Source organism: Numida meleagris, chromosome 1 (assembly GCF_002078875.1).
Source record: "Numida meleagris isolate 19003 breed g44 Domestic line chromosome 1, NumMel1.0, whole genome shotgun sequence".
Classification (NCBI taxonomy): domain Eukaryota; kingdom Metazoa; phylum Chordata; class Aves; order Galliformes; family Numididae; genus Numida; species Numida meleagris.
The window spans coordinates 20,406,109-20,423,999 of NC_034409.1; the positions used below are offsets into that span (position 1 = coordinate 20,406,109).

Below are 17,891 nucleotides of genomic sequence, written 5' to 3' on the forward strand. Positions count from 1 at the left end.
CAGCTACAGAGTGATCCAGCAGCTTATCTTGCTGGAAGCTAACCTTCCTTCTTGGCAATATCTAAGGCAATACCTAATATCTAGGTTAAATTACTTCTTAGGCAATCGAAGTAGCTAATGATGATTAGAGGTTGAGGAGTGAATTGAATGTAACTTTAACTATCATATAAACAGAACCTTGAAATAGTTTCATAACCTGAAGTAGGAAAAAATAGCAAGATGAAGATCAGTGCAATGGCAGATTAGAGCAATGTCACAACAATACTTCTAATCCACAGTGCCAGTACTGCAGACTGGCTATTATATACCACCATACTTCGATCACCAACACCCAAGGAGGAGATAGAAGTGGCATCACTATTTTACTGTGGTCTTTGAAACAATTACTTCAATTTTATTCATTTTAATAGTGGTTGGATTTATAGTACAGCCAGAAGGATAAATGCTTGCTATTATGCAGAAGTACACCCCAATGGATTAGTTTAGAGAACTAATCACTTGGAGCATGAACATCACACTGGGGACTGCTGATATAAATGGGCAGGAGGACAAGAAGACTGAAATGCTACACATTTTTGTAAATCCATCCTCTGGCAGTAATACCCAAAGAAAGAGGCTCTTTGACAGAATTGCAGCAGATCAAAGATTGGGGGGAGGCCTGAAAATCCTGATGAGGAGTGTTACTGCCACACTGGTCTAATTTGGGATGGGAGGAATGTTTAAAGAGTATCCTGGGGTCAGCACGGGGGCTAGAAATCCTGAAAGGCTTTGCTGCCAGTCCTGATTCACAGAGGGTGAAATGAACGGTATGAGACTGGAATCATGGATGGAAATTCTCATGAAGGGCTGTACTGCCCCTTCAGCCTCATACTGGATGGGTGGAGGGGTCAGTGTCTGCCTCCCCAGTGTCCGCACATTCCTTGCGTGATCATTTATCTTGTCATTGTTCTTTAATGAGTAAATACCATAATTTGTGCTAAAACTTTTCCTTAGCACCTAGACCAGATTTTTCCTTCCGTGGCCCAAACTGTTTTCTAAGACGATATGTAATATATTATTCCCTTCCAGCATATACATTGATTTGTAACTATTACAAATGGTACTCACATTCCCCAGTGAGCACTTCCTTCTGCACTCTTTAGTTATCCAACAAGCTTGAGGTGAGGTTCCAGAGTACCGTCCTGAAGGGCCTACACAAATGGAAAATGCTACCCAAAACATGATTCTGGGAAATGGAAGACAAACAGTCTGCACATTCTGGACACAGTTAAGAGCTTTCGATTGCATGAGCTATCTGCTCCCAGATAGTCAGTGAAGAAAATGCAGAGAGTATAGAAGCCCATGTGTGACATAGAAGTTCCCTGCAAAAGTGAACTCTTTGATATGTACAATGGCGGTTAAAAAGCCGTTACTTCAAGGGGATCATGAAGTAAAATGAAGAAATACGCTAAGAGATTCAGACTAAAACGTTAAGAGGCACACAAAACCCTAAGCCTACAACAAGGCCTGCTTTTTCTGGACCATAGAACCATAGAATATCCCGTGTTGGAAGAGACCCATAAGGATCATCAAGTCCAACTCCTGGCACTGACAGGACCACTCAAGCATGAGGAGAGGAGAATGAAATGGACAGTCCAGATACCCCACTGATTATTCTTCAAAATGAACCTAGACATTGCTGGTACTCAGACTGTTAATCCCATAATGTTGAATGACAAGGACAGGTTACTGGTAGCACCAGTTTCCCTCCTCATTCTCCATCACATAGCTTGCTGTGAAGGCTATGTGAATGGAGAGATGCTCCAACCTCCCACATCAATCTCCCACATTATTATTTGAAAACAGACTCTGATGTATCATTTTAATAAGCCACCACCCCCAATCTTTCTTTCTTTTTTTTTAATTTAAAGCATTTAAAGCCACTACTGCGATCCTCCAAGCCCACCTTGGGGCCCTCTCCTCACTCTTCAATTCCACAAAAGTTTTTGCACAGATCTATTCAGGATAAACATCTTTATCACACTTTCAACACTTCTTCCTACAGCTGTTCGTCTTTCATATTGTGTGGGAATATGTGCCGAGTGCCGTGTCCTATTCTTTGCTTCCCAGTAAAGTACTTGGTTTAGTTATTCCCAAACATTCCCTGTTTAATATTAGTACAAAATCAACACTTCCACATACTTCATGAAAGATAAAAACAAAAGCCCTACTCCCCCAAGTAGGTATGCATGCATCACATGCCCACCTTCAACAAGTTCTGAAAACCTGTTTAAGTTCAGATGCTGCCACGTGGGATGCACAGCGCAGACCAATGCTCCTGGACCTCATAGGGATGTAATGTCAAGGATGGAATTTCTGGGCTCTCCATCTCTCTCATTGGCCTGGAGCACAAATTCCACCATGGCTCTAGCCCTTCCCACCCAACCTTTCCTACAGGGCAGTGAGATGGTGCTTCTCACAGGAGACTCCCATTTGTGTGAGCCAGTGTTCGCAGATCAAGGACAGGCAGACGAAGGACAGACAAGCAGGTCTTGTCAAAGAGCCCTGAACACTGTGCAGCTGCACGTCAGCTTCCCCAACTCTGCCTACCTCCTTTTTTTTTCAGTGTGTGCAAGCTCTGTTAGGACTGAACTCACGTTTTCGTGCTTCATGTGCTTCAGGAGGCGCAGCTCTCGGTAGGCTCTCTTGGCAAGGATCTGGGACTGAAAGGGGCGGTACAGCTTCTTAATGGCCACTTTGGTGCCGCTTCTTCCATCCACAGCGGAGCTTCAGGAGAGCAGAACAGCGCCGGGTGAATGCGGGTGGAGCGGCACCGCCATGCCCTGCCTGCCCTGCCCTGCCTCGCCAGCGGCGTGCCCGGCAAAAAAAAAAGAACCCAACCCAGGTGCCCCGCTCCAGGGTGGAGCGCGGGATGGGGACACGCGCGGCTCGGAGCGCGTTCCCAACCTCGGACGGGCGGATCCCCGCTCCTCGGCCCGGCTCTCCGCGGGACGCGGCCGCAGGTGCGGGTGGGGCCGCCCCTCGTCGCCCCCCCCCACCCCCCCGGGCCCGGCAGCGCAGCCCGGCTCGGACACGGCCGCCGGAAAAAGTTGGCCGGGAGGAAAGAGAAAGCGCCGCGCCCCTCCGGCCCCGGACCGTGCCCCACCGAGCCGCCATCTCGACCGCCCTCACCCCCGGGGTGCCCCCTCCCTCCCGGGGCAGCCGCAGCCCGGCCCCTTCCCGCTTACCAGACGGTTCCGTAGGCGCCGGAGCCCACGGGCTGCAGGTCCCGGTAGCGGTCCCGTACTTCCCAGAGCGTCTTGGTGATCTCCTGCCGGTAGAAGCCGTTCCTGGGGGAGGACATAGCGCGCGGCCCCCTGCCGCCACCTCCAACAAAGAGCCCGGGGGGAGCGCCGAGCGCCGGGCCGGGCTGAGCAGCCGAGGGGCCGGGCTTGGCCGCGCTCCCTCCGCGCCTCCCTCCCGCCCGCCTCTGCCCCGCTCCCCCGGCAGGGCCGTGCTCTGCTGGGGGCACCGCCTGGCCCAGCGCCCTGCCCTCTGCTGAGTGCCCCTCTGTGCCCCCGAGTGCGGGAGGAGACGCGCGGTGCCCGGCGGGCTGGCCGCCTGGAAAGGCGATGGGTCGGCAGGTGCTGGGCACGGGAAGAATGGTGCGTGGCAGCGCTGCTCCGGGGGCTTTCCCTCAGACCTCCGTGTTAGCTCTTCCAGCGGCTCAGCGCCTCCAGCACTTCTGCTTTCCGCCCCTCTCCCCGCGGCGGCGTGGCCAGGGCTGTGCCGCTGCCCATGCGGACGCCGAGGGCAGCTCCCTCACAGCGCTGACACGGCGGGGCGAGAGGCCCAGAGAGCTGAGGTGCAGCCGTGGCCGCTCAGCCTCATCCAGCGCCTGTGCCTCGCTATGGCCACAGAGAAAGAGGTGTGAGGCTTCTGCTGCTCGAAGACATGCTCAAAATCCATCTGTTCCCTATGACACACTTGCACTCTGCCTTGTGTTTGTGGATCTGGTGGGTGACGTGTATTTTATTGTTCTGCAAAGCTCAAGATACCTCCCCAGTTCCATGAAATCAGCCTTGGCAGGGACAGCTGGCACTGGGAGGTGGGAGTGGGAGCTGACAGGAGTGTGGATGGATGGCTGTGTGGTGAGCCCAGGGCTCCCTGCAGGCCCAGCGTGCCACGCTAGGTATTGTGCTGAGGTAAACTGAGAATCCTTGCTATGGAGCTGAGTGCAAGTACACTCCGGCCTTCATCCGGGTGCGTGCACACCATGGGCTTGTTCAGCCTGGAGAAGAGAAGGTTCCAGGGAGACCTCACTGCAGCCTTCCAGTACTTGAAAGAAGCTTGTAAGCAGGAGGAAGAATGACATTTTACGTGCTCTGATAGGACAAGGGGGAATGGCTTTAAACTACAAGGGGAGAAATTTAGGTTAGATGTTAGAAGGAAATTCTTTAGTCAGCAGGCGGTGAGGCCCTGGCACAGCTGCCCAGAGAAGCTGTGGGTGCCCCATCCCTGGAGCCGTGCAAGGCTGGGTTGGATGGGGCCCTGGGCAGCCTGAGCTGGTGGGTGGCAGCCTGCCCACAGCAGGAGGTTGGCTCTGGATGGTCTTCAAGGTCCCCTCCAACCCAAGCCATTCTGTGATTCTGTGGTGTGGCTCTTGTAGTCTGGACTCCTGTGTCAGTGCTTTGGATGTGGTAAGATGCAGCTGATTTTTACGCTAAAGTGTTAAGGGATTTAAAGTAAAAAATAGAAATGGAAAGAGGAAGAAATGAGAATTACAGGCAGCAGAGAAAAGTGGCCTCTACGATTATAACTGAAGGCAGTTGAAGTATTGTACTGCATCAAATGATATTCTAACAGTAAGTGGGAGCAGAGAAATGTGTGGTGGTTGTGGCAGGCATTGGGTGCTGCAGTCGTAAGGACACTAGCAGTGGTGCCAGCAGCAGCAGCTGTGGGCAGTGACAGGGACAGCAGCAGGCTGGGGGCAGTCCTGCTGCCGGGCCGGGGCTGTGCGACCGCTGCTTCCTGCAGCTCTGCGTGCACAGATGTATCTGCAGGCAGGAGGCAGTGGATGAGCAAGTGGTCTGTGCATCTCTGGTGTGGTGTGAAGCCGTTCAAACAGCTGCTTAAAACCTCCACGGTGCTGTATTTCCATAGCAAATAGGCCTGGTCAGCACGTGTAAGGCAAAGACCCGCTTTTAAATAAATTCTATGTTTTCTCTGTGTGTGTATAACTAGAATTCTTGCCCTTTGTTTGGTCTGACTTCAGCCCTGAGCAATGTTGCTGAGGTTGGGTAATTCAGGCTTGCTGTCGCGAGAGTTCAGTTTGTGGCTTTTCTGGAAAGGGGTGATCTGGCCTTGCTGGGTGTCCCTGCTCAGTTCGGGCGAACAGCCCTGCCCGCCTCCTCCCACCATTGATGTGTCAGGTACAAACTCACATCCTTCCACCACACAGCTGTTCTCCAGTGCTGCTCTCTGCCGATAGGTCACTCATTTGACTTAGCTGTGTTAGTGAGAACAGAAAGCAGCCTTCTGGCACTTGGCAGGTAGCGCTGGGCTTGTGTCAGTTAGATCAGTGGTACGCATTTGTTTCTCAAATCAACCATCCCAGAAGTGTTTTCTTGTTTGTTTATTAAATTTCTGATATCTCTTTTTTGCAGTGTTTGCATCCAGATGATGGCTGGATACAGCATGGGCCTGGTGAGAGCTAGACAGCAGTACCTCTTACTGGATTTTGAGTCTGTCCATTATTTAATATCTAATAACTTGGATCCATCCACAGCTGACAGGTCTTAGTGACCTGCTAGGCTTAGTTGGATGTAGTATATGGTATTTTCCCAAAGGCAGTCTGTTGCAGTCACTCTAGCATGATACCACAGCCATATCTTATCCTAGGCAGTGTGTGCTGGGCAGGACTAATTGAAAAAGGAAAGCTATCAGATGTTTCTGCTTTTGGCGTGCATTTAATGTAAAGACTGTGGAACAAAAGGAGACCTTCCTCAGACATCATGAATAAAAGGTAATAAATTTATGATGCAAAACCCACACTTAGTGCCCAATCTGTAAGGGGAACATTGGGAAGATTGTTACAACAAAACTTTTTTTTTTCTTTTAGAGAACCACCTTTCAGTGTTGGAAGGTTGCCATCAGCTGCAAAACGTGTGATAAATGGGATGTGTAAAATAGTCTTTATAATCTCTTCAGGGACTGATAACTCAGTTCATACTCCAGTCTGGACATGAGACTTTCATGCTGGAGAAGCAGCCCTGTGAGAGAGCAGTGGAGAAGTTAGCCGCATCTTCCTGAGGAGTTCTGCAGAGGAAGAGCAGTTACAGAGCCTGGTGAGAGAGTTGCATGGTAACTGCTCAGGTCAAACTGTCTGTTAATGGTGACAAAGTGGCACGGCACTGTTTGTCAGGACAGAAAAGTATGGGCTGACCGCCAGTCCTCTTTCTATCACCGCCTTCAAAAAGTAGTCTGATCTTATCTATTTATATACGTTGCTGTGGAGGAAACAAACCAATTTCATTTAGTGCAAGGAGAAATAAAGCTGAAACAAAAGTGTCAGTTTTCTTCTGACAATATTCCTGTGCTATTGTGTCCACACCCTTCCCTCGTGGAGCTGTTGCCAAGTGTTTTGCAACTATTCGGTGGTTGTTTCTCTGACCTCTGAGCAGGGTGCTTGAATTTCACTGTACGTGGCACTGAGGAGAGTTGGGGGCTCAGTCGTGCCGTGAGAATGCTCTACAGTAAGTATTCTGATAGGAATAATTATGTACTACTGAGGTGTTTTTTATTTTTATTTTCTTTGGCTAGGCATTCCACTTGTTCAAGATGCTGAGTGAGGTGTTACAACAGCGTTTGCTGCCCGTTTATCCCTGCGTGCTGGAGGTGAGATGGCAGAAGCAAAGCCAGGTGTAGGGATAGCAGACAGGTACATATAGAACAACTGTTTGTCACACTCGCATGACTCTGTCCTCAGATCCTGCCTAAAGGCCCTCTCCTTACTGATTCCTGCAATAAACGTGTGTGGGGAGTCTGGGTTTGTGTCTGAATTTGGGGGGTTTGGACCGAGAAGGAAGCAGTGGTGTTTTTAAAATATCACACATTATCAGCCTGAGATCTTATTGTGCAGAGGAAAAATTACTCTTGAAGAGTTTTCCATCTCTGATGCAAAAATCATACAAAAAGGGCACTAATGGATATAGCTGAAAGCTTAACTTGTTTGTCACTACATAGCTGTGCATATCACCTGTTTCTGTCACCAAAAGCTTGGTGCTACTCTTACCCGTGTTTTCCGTCAGCCTTTATGTTGTGCTCATTTGTTGCGTTTCCATTTCAGCCGGATGAGAAGGCTGGACGGGACCAGGTATGTTGTGTAGTTTTTCGCAGAATGAAACGTGACTGGGGTTTGGTCTTGATTTGAGCCTTTGGGCTCCATAACAAAATGAGTATGAAATATGAATATCTTAGTGCTAATCTACAGGGTGTTATTCTACGAGGGGCAAAGTATGGCTCAGTGGGGGCTGCCAGATATGGCGGGTGTGATGTATATTTGTCTCAGGGCTGCCACTGAGATTCATTATTTCCCGCATTCACTGTCCTTTGTGATCAATCTGGAACCTAAAAGGAGCAGCTAAAACCTGTGTACAACTGCACATGTTAATTGGAGACAGTAATTGAAGCTGAGGGACTGTGTGAGTGCAAAATGAAGCGTCTGTATGCATGCAGCATTGAAGCCTAATTGAACAGCTTTGCTCGTTATGCAGAAATTTTCAGCATAATGGATTTGTTAGAAGATCAGCTTTAGTATAGGAAGCTCACAAGCCCCTTTAACTTAGACCCTTTTATGCATATCAGCTCTATATTTTATACAGCAGCAGCAAGGTCAATGACAGCTGCATTAATGCAGCTTTCTGGCCCTCGTGATACTAGTCACATAAAATCCTCGTGCTTTTGTCTTTGCCTACTTACATGGGTCCCATTTAGTAATGTGCATAGCACTCAGAACTGAAAACCAATCAGTGTCAAAGACTGATAGATGAATGCTGCTTGGTAGGCACGCTTTGCAAGAGCATGCTGATTTCCTGAGAACCAGCTTCAGGGAGCTGCACTGTATCTGCCGACACTGGCAGCGTGGTTCGTATGCAAGAGAAACAAGCAGTTCCTTCAAAGGGGAGCAGAGGTGTTGCCGTTAGTTCTTTCCCAATGAGACTGAGCTTGCTTTGCTTGAATTCCTTTCTGCTGCTAACAAAAGAGATAATTTTGTCCATCTTGCAGTGCATTTCTCTTTTAGCCAGAACTAAATCTTTCTCACTGCTCACCCGTCTGGGATTCCTGAACCAATCCAGCAATTACAGATGTAGCTAAGGGTACTAGTTAAGTAGTTTGTCACTGCATGTAAATGGTGTAATTTTTAATACATTCATCTCTGAGCAGGTTGTGAGTGTTGGAGAGGTGGATGTCTGCATGCTTTTTATTATCCAGGAGCACATGTGACAGGAAGAAGGAAGGAAGTGGCTTTTGTATTGACTGCTCCCCACCTCTGCCAAATGTGTTTTTTTTCCCAATATTCTGTCCTTGAAACAGCCGTCCCCCGGTCCTGGGGTGAGTGCTCACAATGTGTGTCTGACCTTGCAGTGAACTGAACCACCTCCTCTTTTCCTTTCATCTTTTGTGCCAAATAAAAACATACTAAGAGCATTAATGGGAATTCTACAACAATGCTGTCTAATTGATAGGTCTTGACCTACTGTTGCATGATATTTTTTCATACATCAGTGCTGATTACCGAGTTCTCTATTTGACTTTTTTTTCTCTAAGTTCCTAAAGTTATTAGTAACCCTGCTGTTTCATACTTTTGTGGCCACAAGTACTCGGAGGAGGAAATTCTGTGTATTACGGCAACTGATAGCCTGTTAGGCTGTGCTTTTTCTCTAACCCAGTTTTTCTTTCTATCATTGCATTTGTAAATTACAGATGCTGCTGAGGTAGCTTAAAAACGAAGATGCAGATTTTAATAGACATGTAAGGCTATACTTGAGCATGTCAAAAGATTGAGCTGGATGTTAAAGGCTTGTTTTTCCTTTTGCAGGACCTTTTACTTCCAATGACAAAATTACTAGACTTGGAGTTGCACTTAACACTGATTAGAGTGAGATAATAAATACTAGAGGTAATTTCAATTTAGTAGGTAGTGAGATAACAAGCTCTAGTGACTGAAAGCCGAAATTAGGTAAATTTAGAGTAGAAGTAAATTGCTAACAATGACAGTAATTAATCAGTGAGAGCCCTCAGAGGGTTATGATGTTTTCCTTCAGTGGAAATGTGAGTAGCTGAGGCGCAGCTGTGTTGTTTAGATGTGTTTTGCTGAGAATTAATTCTGTGCTTTACAGGTCAGGGATAACGAGCACCATCAATTACAAGCAGCACCAAAGACAAGTCCTGCCTGACCAACCTTGTGGCCTTCTATGATGGCAAAACTGCATCAGTGGACAAGGGAAGAACCACTGTTGTCATCCAAGTAAGGCCTTTGACACAGTAGCCCACAACATCCTTCTGTCCAAATTGGAAAGATACAGATTTGATGGCTTGTCTATTTGATGAATGAGGAACTGGTTTGCAAGATCATACCCAGTGAGTGGTGATCAGAGATTGAAGGTCCGGCTGGATACCACTGAAGAGTAGTTTCCCTCAGGTACCAGTGCTCTTTAATATCTTCATGAACAACATTGAGATTGAGTGCACCCTCAGCAAGTTTGTGGATGACACCAAGCTGTGTGGTGCAGTCAACATGCCTGAGGGACAGGATGCCCGAGAGACCTAACAGCTCGAGCAGTGGGCCCAGATGAACCTCATGAGGTTCAGTAAATCCAAGTGCAAGGTCTTGCACCTGGATTATGGTAACCTCTACTATCAATACAAGCTTGGGGAAGGAAGGATAGTGAGCACAGCCCTGCGGAAAAGGACCTGGGGGTACCGGTGGATGGCAAGCTGGATGTGAGCCAGCAATGTGTCCTCACAGCCCAGAAAGCCAGCTGTATCCTGAGCTGCATCAAAAGAAATGTAGCCAGTAGGGCAAGCAAGGTGATCCTGCGCTGGTAAGACCTCACCTGGTGTACTGTGTCCAGATGTCGAGTCATCAGTAGAGGAAAGACACGAACCTGTTGGAGCACGTTCAGAGAACGGCCGCAAAAACAATTCAAGGGATGGAACTCCTCCCTTATGAGGACAGGCTGAGAGAGCTGGGGCTGTTCAGCCTGGAAAAGAGAAGGCTTCGGGGATACCAGAGAGTGGTCTTTCAGTATCTGAAGGGGAGCTGTAAGAAAGAAGGGGACGGACTGTTCAGCAGGGACTGTGGTGATAGGTCAAGGCGAAATAGTTTCAAACTCAAAAGGGGGAGATTTAGATTGGACATAAGGAAAAAGTTTTTTACGATAAGGGTGGGGAGGCACTGGAACAGGTTCTCCAGAGAAACAGTGAAAGCCCCGTCCCTGGAAACATTCAAGGTCAGGCTGGACAGGGCTCTGAGCAACCTGATCTAGCTGTAGATGTCCCTGCTCACTGCAGGGAGGTTGGACTAGGTGGCCTTTGGAGGTCCCTTCCAACTCAAGCGATTCTATGATCATTTACTGTGGACAACCTAGGGCACTTTCTGCAAACGTACATGCAATATACAGAGAGAACATATGAAAGCATGCTTATAATAAAAGTGGTGTCAGGAGATTGGAAAAGAAACCCCAGTTCAACCCACTATAAAAAGTTTTGCAATTAAAATTTGGGCCCTGTAAACAATTCCTTTATTGAACACTTTTTAGCAAGAAAGCTAAAATGAAGTCCTTAATTTTATTTTTACATACTCTTTACATTTAGTTCTAAGTGATCTTACAGATGTGAAAGACCCTAATAGAGATATATACCTCTCTTTGCCTGCTTCTGGTGGTGGACAGATGTTTTTTTTCCATCTGTGTTCAGATGATAAGCATTACTAGGACTAAGCCTTCCGTGTTTTGGTCTCAGTAGGGTACTGCCTTTCCAATTACCCTGTCCTGCTGTTGTAAACTGATAAACTTACCGCATCACATTCCTGCATTTCCACTAGGGAGTCTGTTACCTGTTCTAACAAAAATAGGTTAATTAGTGGCTTTTGGGGTCAAAGAAATGGCCTTGATTTGGGAAATGGAGGAAAAAAAATGTCTTTCACGCTACCATTTTTCCTGACATTACAATGAGATAATGATTTATGAGTTTTGACAGTACTTCATTAAAAATAGCTGAGCTCCCGTTACCCATTACTGTCACCTCTGATTAGTTTGCACGTGGCTATGACTGTATTCTTCCTACATAATTTATCTCCTAGAAAAAAATCACATCTGTGAATGGAAAATAGAACACATTTTTGTTTGGGATTTTAACCACCCAGTTAAGGAAGACTCAGAGTTGCCAGTAGAACAAATTTTGGAAGTGATAAAAAACTTTTTGTCTTTCTACTTAACAGGATATGAGAAGCAGAGATTGTCTGCTATTTGCCTACCACGGAGTTTTACACGTTCTTTTGAAACATTTGGTGCTGGCCACCCCCATAGCTAGGAAACCAGATTAAATAGATGATGGGACAAATCCCACATTAAATTCATTATTGTTTGATGCAGGGGGTTCTCATGAAATTTATTGCATCCTTGCCCTTCCAGCTGGAAAACAGTTGCAGACCAGGCGAGCACGCTCAGGATGAGATTTCAGAGAAAATAAAGCACTGAACTATTTTTCTGTTAAGTGGTAAACAAGTAAATGAAAAAATATATGCTCAAGACATGACTGAGTTGTGATTTTCACTAGGTAGCCAGACAAATCATTTAAGGATTTATAAGCTCTTCACCAATTTTAGTGTGAAATTCAGATGATCGCTGAACAACCCTTACAGGCCTCATGTAGCTCCAAAGGCTGGCACTGTAGTGACAGCCAGACACCAATTCAAAGAACTCTCAATAAATCCATGCAAGGTTAATATGCTCTGAAGAAAGTGGAATACAAATGGCTGCATTCCATTGACTGTAAGTATCAGATAATTGGAAAACATTGACAGGAGTCAAAGGGTCATAGAATGGCTTGGGTTGGAAGGGACCCCAAGGATCATCAAGTTCCAATCCCCCTGCTGCAGGCAGTGTTGCCAGCTGCTAGAGCAAGTACTAGATCAGGTCGCTCAGGGCCCATCCAACCTGGCCTTGAGCACCTCCAGGGACGGGGCATGCACAGCCTGTCTGGGCAGCCTGTTCCAGCACCTCACCGCTCTCCCAGTAAAGAACTTCCCTGGACATCTAATCTCAATCTCCCTTCCTTTAGTTTAAAACCATTCCCCCTTGTCCTATCACTATCTACCCATGCAAAGCACAAATGAGGAACAAGTTTTTTAGATGGAATGATTCTTTCTATTTCTCAAAGAAGACAAAAGTACTATATCAAGTGTCTTTGAAAAATAAAAACTCTTGGACTTGATTTTTTCTATCTGTTTATTAAGAAAAATCTTTTTACATAGAAAAGATACAGAGGAAGGTAAACAAATGCAGTAGAATTCGTTACGTCATGTAATAGCTGTACAACCGGATCTAAAGGACAAAAGTTGAAGAAAACCGAAGTAATATAAAAAGCCACCTCCAAAATGAGACTTTGACAGTGAGAACGAGACACAAAAAGGAACACTGAGTAGTTTGTGCAACCAAGTTTGCGAGTACGTGAGAAAGACACGGCCATTAAATCACAAGAGGCCTTATGCCAAAGGATATTCCTGTCTTAGTATTATGCCTTCCACTGGGAAAGGAGATAATAAATTAAATTATTTAATACAACTCAGTATGTAGTCTGTCCTGCAATTTATTATGGATGTTTTAATCTTCCAAGCTGGAAAGCCTTTCAAATTTTGCTTGAAAAGAAAACCTGTCAAGATGGCTACTTTGTTTTTCACAAATCTACAGTCTATTCTTAAATCTTGTTTTGTCTTGCCTTCCAGTGGCAATTTCTAGACTTTTCTCACAGACCAATTGAAGGAAAACAAAACAATGAGAAATACTGAGTTCCAAGTGTTGAACCGGACTGAGTATTCTTGCACTTTGATCTGTGACAGCCTTGGCTGACGTTTGCAGGAAACCACAGAAACCTTCAAGGCACCCTCCTGTAAACTGCAAGACCAGCAGCCCTCCACCAGAGGCGTGGTTAGGAGCACCATCAGGAGTTACAACAGCCTCACAAACTGGCACTGTGCGGGTTAAAGATACGTACAGGGAAAATAACGAGGACAGACACCTTAACGGCAACAGGAGACAAAGATTTATTTTTTTACTGACTTCCAACTGGTGCTAGATCATTTCAGAGACATCTAGTAAATCTGTAAGACCACCACAGATAGGACTACGTGTGCATATTCTGTCTATCTCACTACCACACCCTCTCTTCATAAAGGCACTAACTATAAATAAAATGAAAACAGACAGTTAAAATTAGATTAATGCCAAAAAAAAAAAAAAGGATTGCTTGTATGGAATTCTATGTTTATGTTTGCATACATTCATGCGTTAAATGTACAATTTTAAAATTAATTTAAAACATCACCTTCATTTTGGCAATACGACCGATAAAATGAAACATGCAGAAAACACCATTAAACAGAACTCAGTGCATAATTTTGTCAGAACAGAGCAGTTCTTTATCAGCCTTTATGAACTGGGAGTACATTCATATTGCAAGGTAAGAAAACCTCGAAACAGACAACATCTGGCTTCTGTATAACGTGTCTGCTTTTCCACATCTTCTCCAATATCTTTGGATAGTGAAATCTACGTTTGAACACAGGTTAAATTGTATGGTTATATTTTAACAGTCCTCATAGTGCAGCAAGGCAAACCACAGCTGCCGGTATTCACTGTTCTATTTCCAGGCTGTCCATTTTCAGGTCGGGAGGTTTAAAGCTCATCACTTCTTCATAGGTAAGTTCTGCAGAGAGGGGTAAGAGAGAGAGAAGAGTTATGTGATTTTCTCTAATTTCTCTTTAAAAGAAAAATATTCCAGACAGAACTGTTAAATGCATGTGTGTGACTCGTAGTTCGTATCTCCAGCCTCATTAGAGTCTATCTAGATCGAAACTTAGACTGCATTCACTAGGGAGTCCTTCTGCTAACTTGGATACATTATTCTATTATTCTAAAACGTGTCTGTCCCCTTCACCTAATTACCAAAGCACACCGGCCCTGGAATGCAACCATCAGTTATGCTGTCAGATGTCCTGCCAAAATGATGTAATAAAAGACAAAATGTAATGCAAACTGGAATCTTTCAAAGCACCCAAACAGGTTTTAAGATGTGCACTTTTAACCACAAAGAATGTTCTTCATTATCTTTCAGTCCATTGCCTCCAACATAAATCATCTCCAACTCTGCACTAATGCCTTTGTATGCAGGTGGTTTAGGGTTTCTCAATTTAGATACTGTATCTTACAGACCAAATCCAGTCCATACTTAAATACATGGCCAGCTATGTGCCACTGCAGGATCTGACAGCTAATAAACATAACGGTGGACCTAGCACTACTACAAGAAGGGTGTACAAACCCTACAGTTGGGTCTTGGCTACACATCAGTTGTGCAGCATGCTGTAGCACAGCACATCCAATGACCAGCGTGCCAGCTTTGCTAACAACTGAAGGATTTCCCTAGAAGAAATTCCATGTACAGAGCCCTGAGGCTGAAGGATTTGTTGGGTGACTCAGTGCTCGATCTGCAGCATTTAAAGAGCACCTGGTCACAGGCAGCCAGGTATGATAGAGGGGACCTGGCTGAAGTCAGTAAGGCAGTGCCCTCACAGATCAGGTGCCTGGGACTGTATTACACATTATCCTGCTGGCTGTGCCCTGCATGCTTATGAAGTTCTTTCCTCTGTTCTCCTGTCACCTAGTTAGCTGAAAGTGCAGATGTTATGCTGAGATACGTGGAACTGGAGCAGCAGTGAAGGAGCAATAGTGCGTAGCATTCAACTGAATGGCATACTCCTGGCCTCTGCATTTTGAAATATCTTCTAACTGATTAAACATGTCAGAAGAAAATCTATGAGCTTGGGCTGCAAACCTCAGCTGTGCAATGGAGGTCAAGGAAACTCTTAAGTGCCTAACGTGTAACACAAAGTGTCTGAAATCTCATTTCACTTTGGCTGCTCGGTGCCCCTTGGGATCAAGCACCGCTTTTAATTTGAACAGAAAAAGAAGAGAAATACAGCACTGATGTCTGGAGAAAATGGGTCAATATTTCATTAACAATTCAAACATTTTATGCAAATTGTGACCTTTAATGTCACCTTATTAAATGTGGTCCACATGGTACTTGAAAATATTTACTTTCCTAAGGTAAAAATGTGGCCAGGAGGAAGAGCTGCACGTTCCGTGCCAGTATCGTTTTGAAATTGTTTTTTTCCTGTATAAAGAAGGAATTTCTCCTGTAGTACCCAAAGCACAGAGATGTAAAAAAAATATGGTACTGCCGTAGGATATACTGCCCTTCCTAGAGAATTCACCTCCACCTCATCAGTTCAGAAAGAGTCAAGCTAAGACTGTTCTTGAAGTTATTTTAACAAAGTTTCATCACAAGCAGAAATCAGCTTTATGAATCAGAAACTGTTAACTCCTTAACTTTCCTGTTAAGGCCTCGGTCAGCTGAACAAGCAGCAGAAAGCAGATCATCCATTGGTAAGCACAAAAGCTAAGTGAACACATCTCCTCACTGCCAGATTTTGCGTAGCAGCATGGGTGAGGAGCAACCGATGCCTCTCAATCCTCACTTTTTCTACAGGCTCACTAGGATTCTAGAAAGCCTCTTCAGGACTCTGAGTGGCTCCTTTATTGTAGAGAGACCCACGACCCATTTCCTATCTTTCTCTGAGGCATCTTTGTAATCTACTGGTCTCCTCCTCAATGCCCAGGATAAAATGTGGCACAAAATGCAGAAAGTCAGCACAAGACCATGGGGAAGGTATGGGAGGTCAGTAACGTTCACCATAAAACTAGCTACTATGCTAATATATTTTATCAAACTCTTCTGGAGGAAAAGTTGTAGAATATATAAATAAAAACAAAAAAGTATTTATTTTATAGGTTACAGACTTCATCTTAAGCCAAGGAGACGGCTTTATTAATAAACAGGAAGAATTAGTTTTCTAGAACATTTCTCAATTTTAAATGTTGAGTAAGGATGCTTTAGCATAATACATCCTCATCAGACGATGATGAAATTGGACTGTACTTTTAAGTATACTTGCAAACTTAGTGTTTAGCCACATTATTTCTGTGATACTATACTGCAATATGATCATGATGCAAGCATGGAATTAACTACTAAAAAAATGTTGTTGCAGTCTTTCTCAAGGATGGGTTTGGGGTTTTGTCACTCTGAAGTAAAATCATCAACTCACACCTCAAACAGGACGAATAGCACACTTGATCTATTCCCAGTTAGTTGGCTATATCAAGGAGATTTAGTAAAATACACATGTACATAGCAATTTTTCATTTCTGGTTCTGAAGAAAGTGAGGCCAGAATACCAAAAAGTGTCAGTTGCCCTAAGACTGTAATTTCAGCTGAGGATCTGGCCTAGAAGATTAAAAGGAAGATAATACGAGTGGTTACATGGTAACTAGCATCAGCTTTTAGTTAAGATTAAACTTGCTACAGAAAACCTAGTCAGGAGTGGTTGGAGGAATAATGGTGGAAGGGAGCAAAATCCAGAGAGAAACTATGAACCCTTCCACCCATCTACTCACACGAACACACGGACTGATCTTGCATCCCTGAAGTTTAAGTGTTAAAATTGCTCTGGTCAGAAACAGAGCAAAACTGTTACTGAAGTCAGGTTTTGTTCTGCTGACCGTATTAACTCCTGTGTGCAGTTATCTGTTACCTTTCCATTCCTCTATGGTTCGCTCTTTATTCTCTATTGACTCATCATAGAGCTCGGCCTCAGGTTCGTCATCTGGATCATGATACTGAACAAAATACGGATGTGCAAGCGCTGCCGAGGCAGTAACTCTTTTATCACTGTCCAATATAAGCATCTTCTCCAGAAGGTCTACCGCTACGGGAAAAAGAGAAACTAGGATCAAAACCAGAAGGGACCATCTAGAAGTAAAAGAGAAGGCAACTCTTTGCACACAATCTGTTCTCACCTTATGCTCATTTAACATTATTGGAAAAAAAAAACTCACAAAATTTGAGCAATGTAACAAACAGTTTTTGAAGATTTTATACTGTGAGTAGAACTTTCATAGCTGGAAGAAGCTTCTGCTTTGCTTGTGGTACGCACATTGGTTCATGATAATCTATTTGAAATCTGGTTCACCTCTTCAGACATTCACAGCCTTGACTCTGAAAACACCTGCGTGCTTAAAATTAAATGTCTCATGTTGTGCATCAGGTGCTTCATGTGGTCGCATCAGACAAAAACTCCAAAAGAACAAGACCTAACGTCAAGTAAATGGGTTTAAAGCCAACAGCTGCAGATTATTAGAGAGATCTTTAAGTCTGAAATTGGCCTTATATGGATAGTTTACCAAAAGTTATTATATAAAATGATTGTTACTGCTTTCATCTAAGTACTGTCATCAAGTTTCCTTTATAATATCAGTATGTACTCATGGAACACACTCAGATTCCATTTTCAGTAAGAAAACATTCACAACTACTTATATTTGTGAAAATAAAATTGTCTTTCAACAAATAGAAAGAATCCACATCTTAACTCAAAATATTTCCCCCTATACAGCTCTTTAATATACATTTGACGGAACAGGCCAGGAAGTGTGGAAAGATATTTCAAGTGACTCAAGCATCTTCTTTGTCACATCACAATAAATGGTTCCTAGAAAAATCTCTTT

General features: G+C 44.6%; 2 protein-coding genes and 1 long non-coding RNA gene across 8 annotated transcripts in view; 1 reads left to right on the top strand and 2 right to left on the bottom strand.

Moving 5' to 3' along the window:
* Positions 1-4,400, bottom strand: part of LOC110392504 (mitogen-activated protein kinase 12-like) — a 33,234-nt gene extending 28,834 nt beyond the window's left edge. The window contains exons 1-2 of one of the 4 annotated variants that reach the window (XR_002434434.1): positions 3,228-4,400; positions 2,637-2,766 (exon numbers count right to left, since the gene is read on the bottom strand). Coding sequence is in view for 1 of the 4 variants with exons in the window: in XM_021384752.1 (XP_021240427.1) it covers positions 2,637-2,766; positions 3,228-3,343 (246 nt within the window). In the remaining 3 variants the exon portion in view is untranslated. Of the gene's footprint in view, positions 1-1,107; positions 1,191-2,636; positions 2,768-3,227 lie in introns of those variants that run through there. The other 3 variants (XM_021384752.1, XM_021384753.1, XM_021384754.1) reach the window with 3 other exon arrangements.
* Positions 2,794-12,171, top strand: LOC110392505. 3 transcript variants are annotated; one of them, XR_002434437.1, is made up of 6 exons: positions 2,796-3,002; positions 5,646-6,004; positions 6,101-6,919; positions 7,328-7,354; positions 8,425-9,160; positions 9,381-12,171. It is a non-coding gene; the product is annotated as an uncharacterized LOC110392505 (long non-coding RNA). The 3 variants fall into 3 exon arrangements; XR_002434435.1 differs by having other exon boundaries at positions 2,794-3,002; positions 7,328-9,160; XR_002434436.1 differs by having other exon boundaries at positions 7,328-8,592.
* The window catches only part of LOC110392503 (mitogen-activated protein kinase 11), a 30,465-nt gene continuing 25,051 nt past the window's right edge, over positions 12,478-17,891 (bottom strand). The window contains exons 11-12 of the mRNA XM_021384751.1: positions 16,919-17,092; positions 12,478-13,968 (exon numbers count right to left, since the gene is read on the bottom strand). Coding sequence (XP_021240426.1) covers positions 13,895-13,968; positions 16,919-17,092 — 248 coding nt within the window. The 3' untranslated portion in view covers positions 12,478-13,894. The remainder of the gene's footprint in view (positions 13,969-16,918; positions 17,093-17,891) is intronic.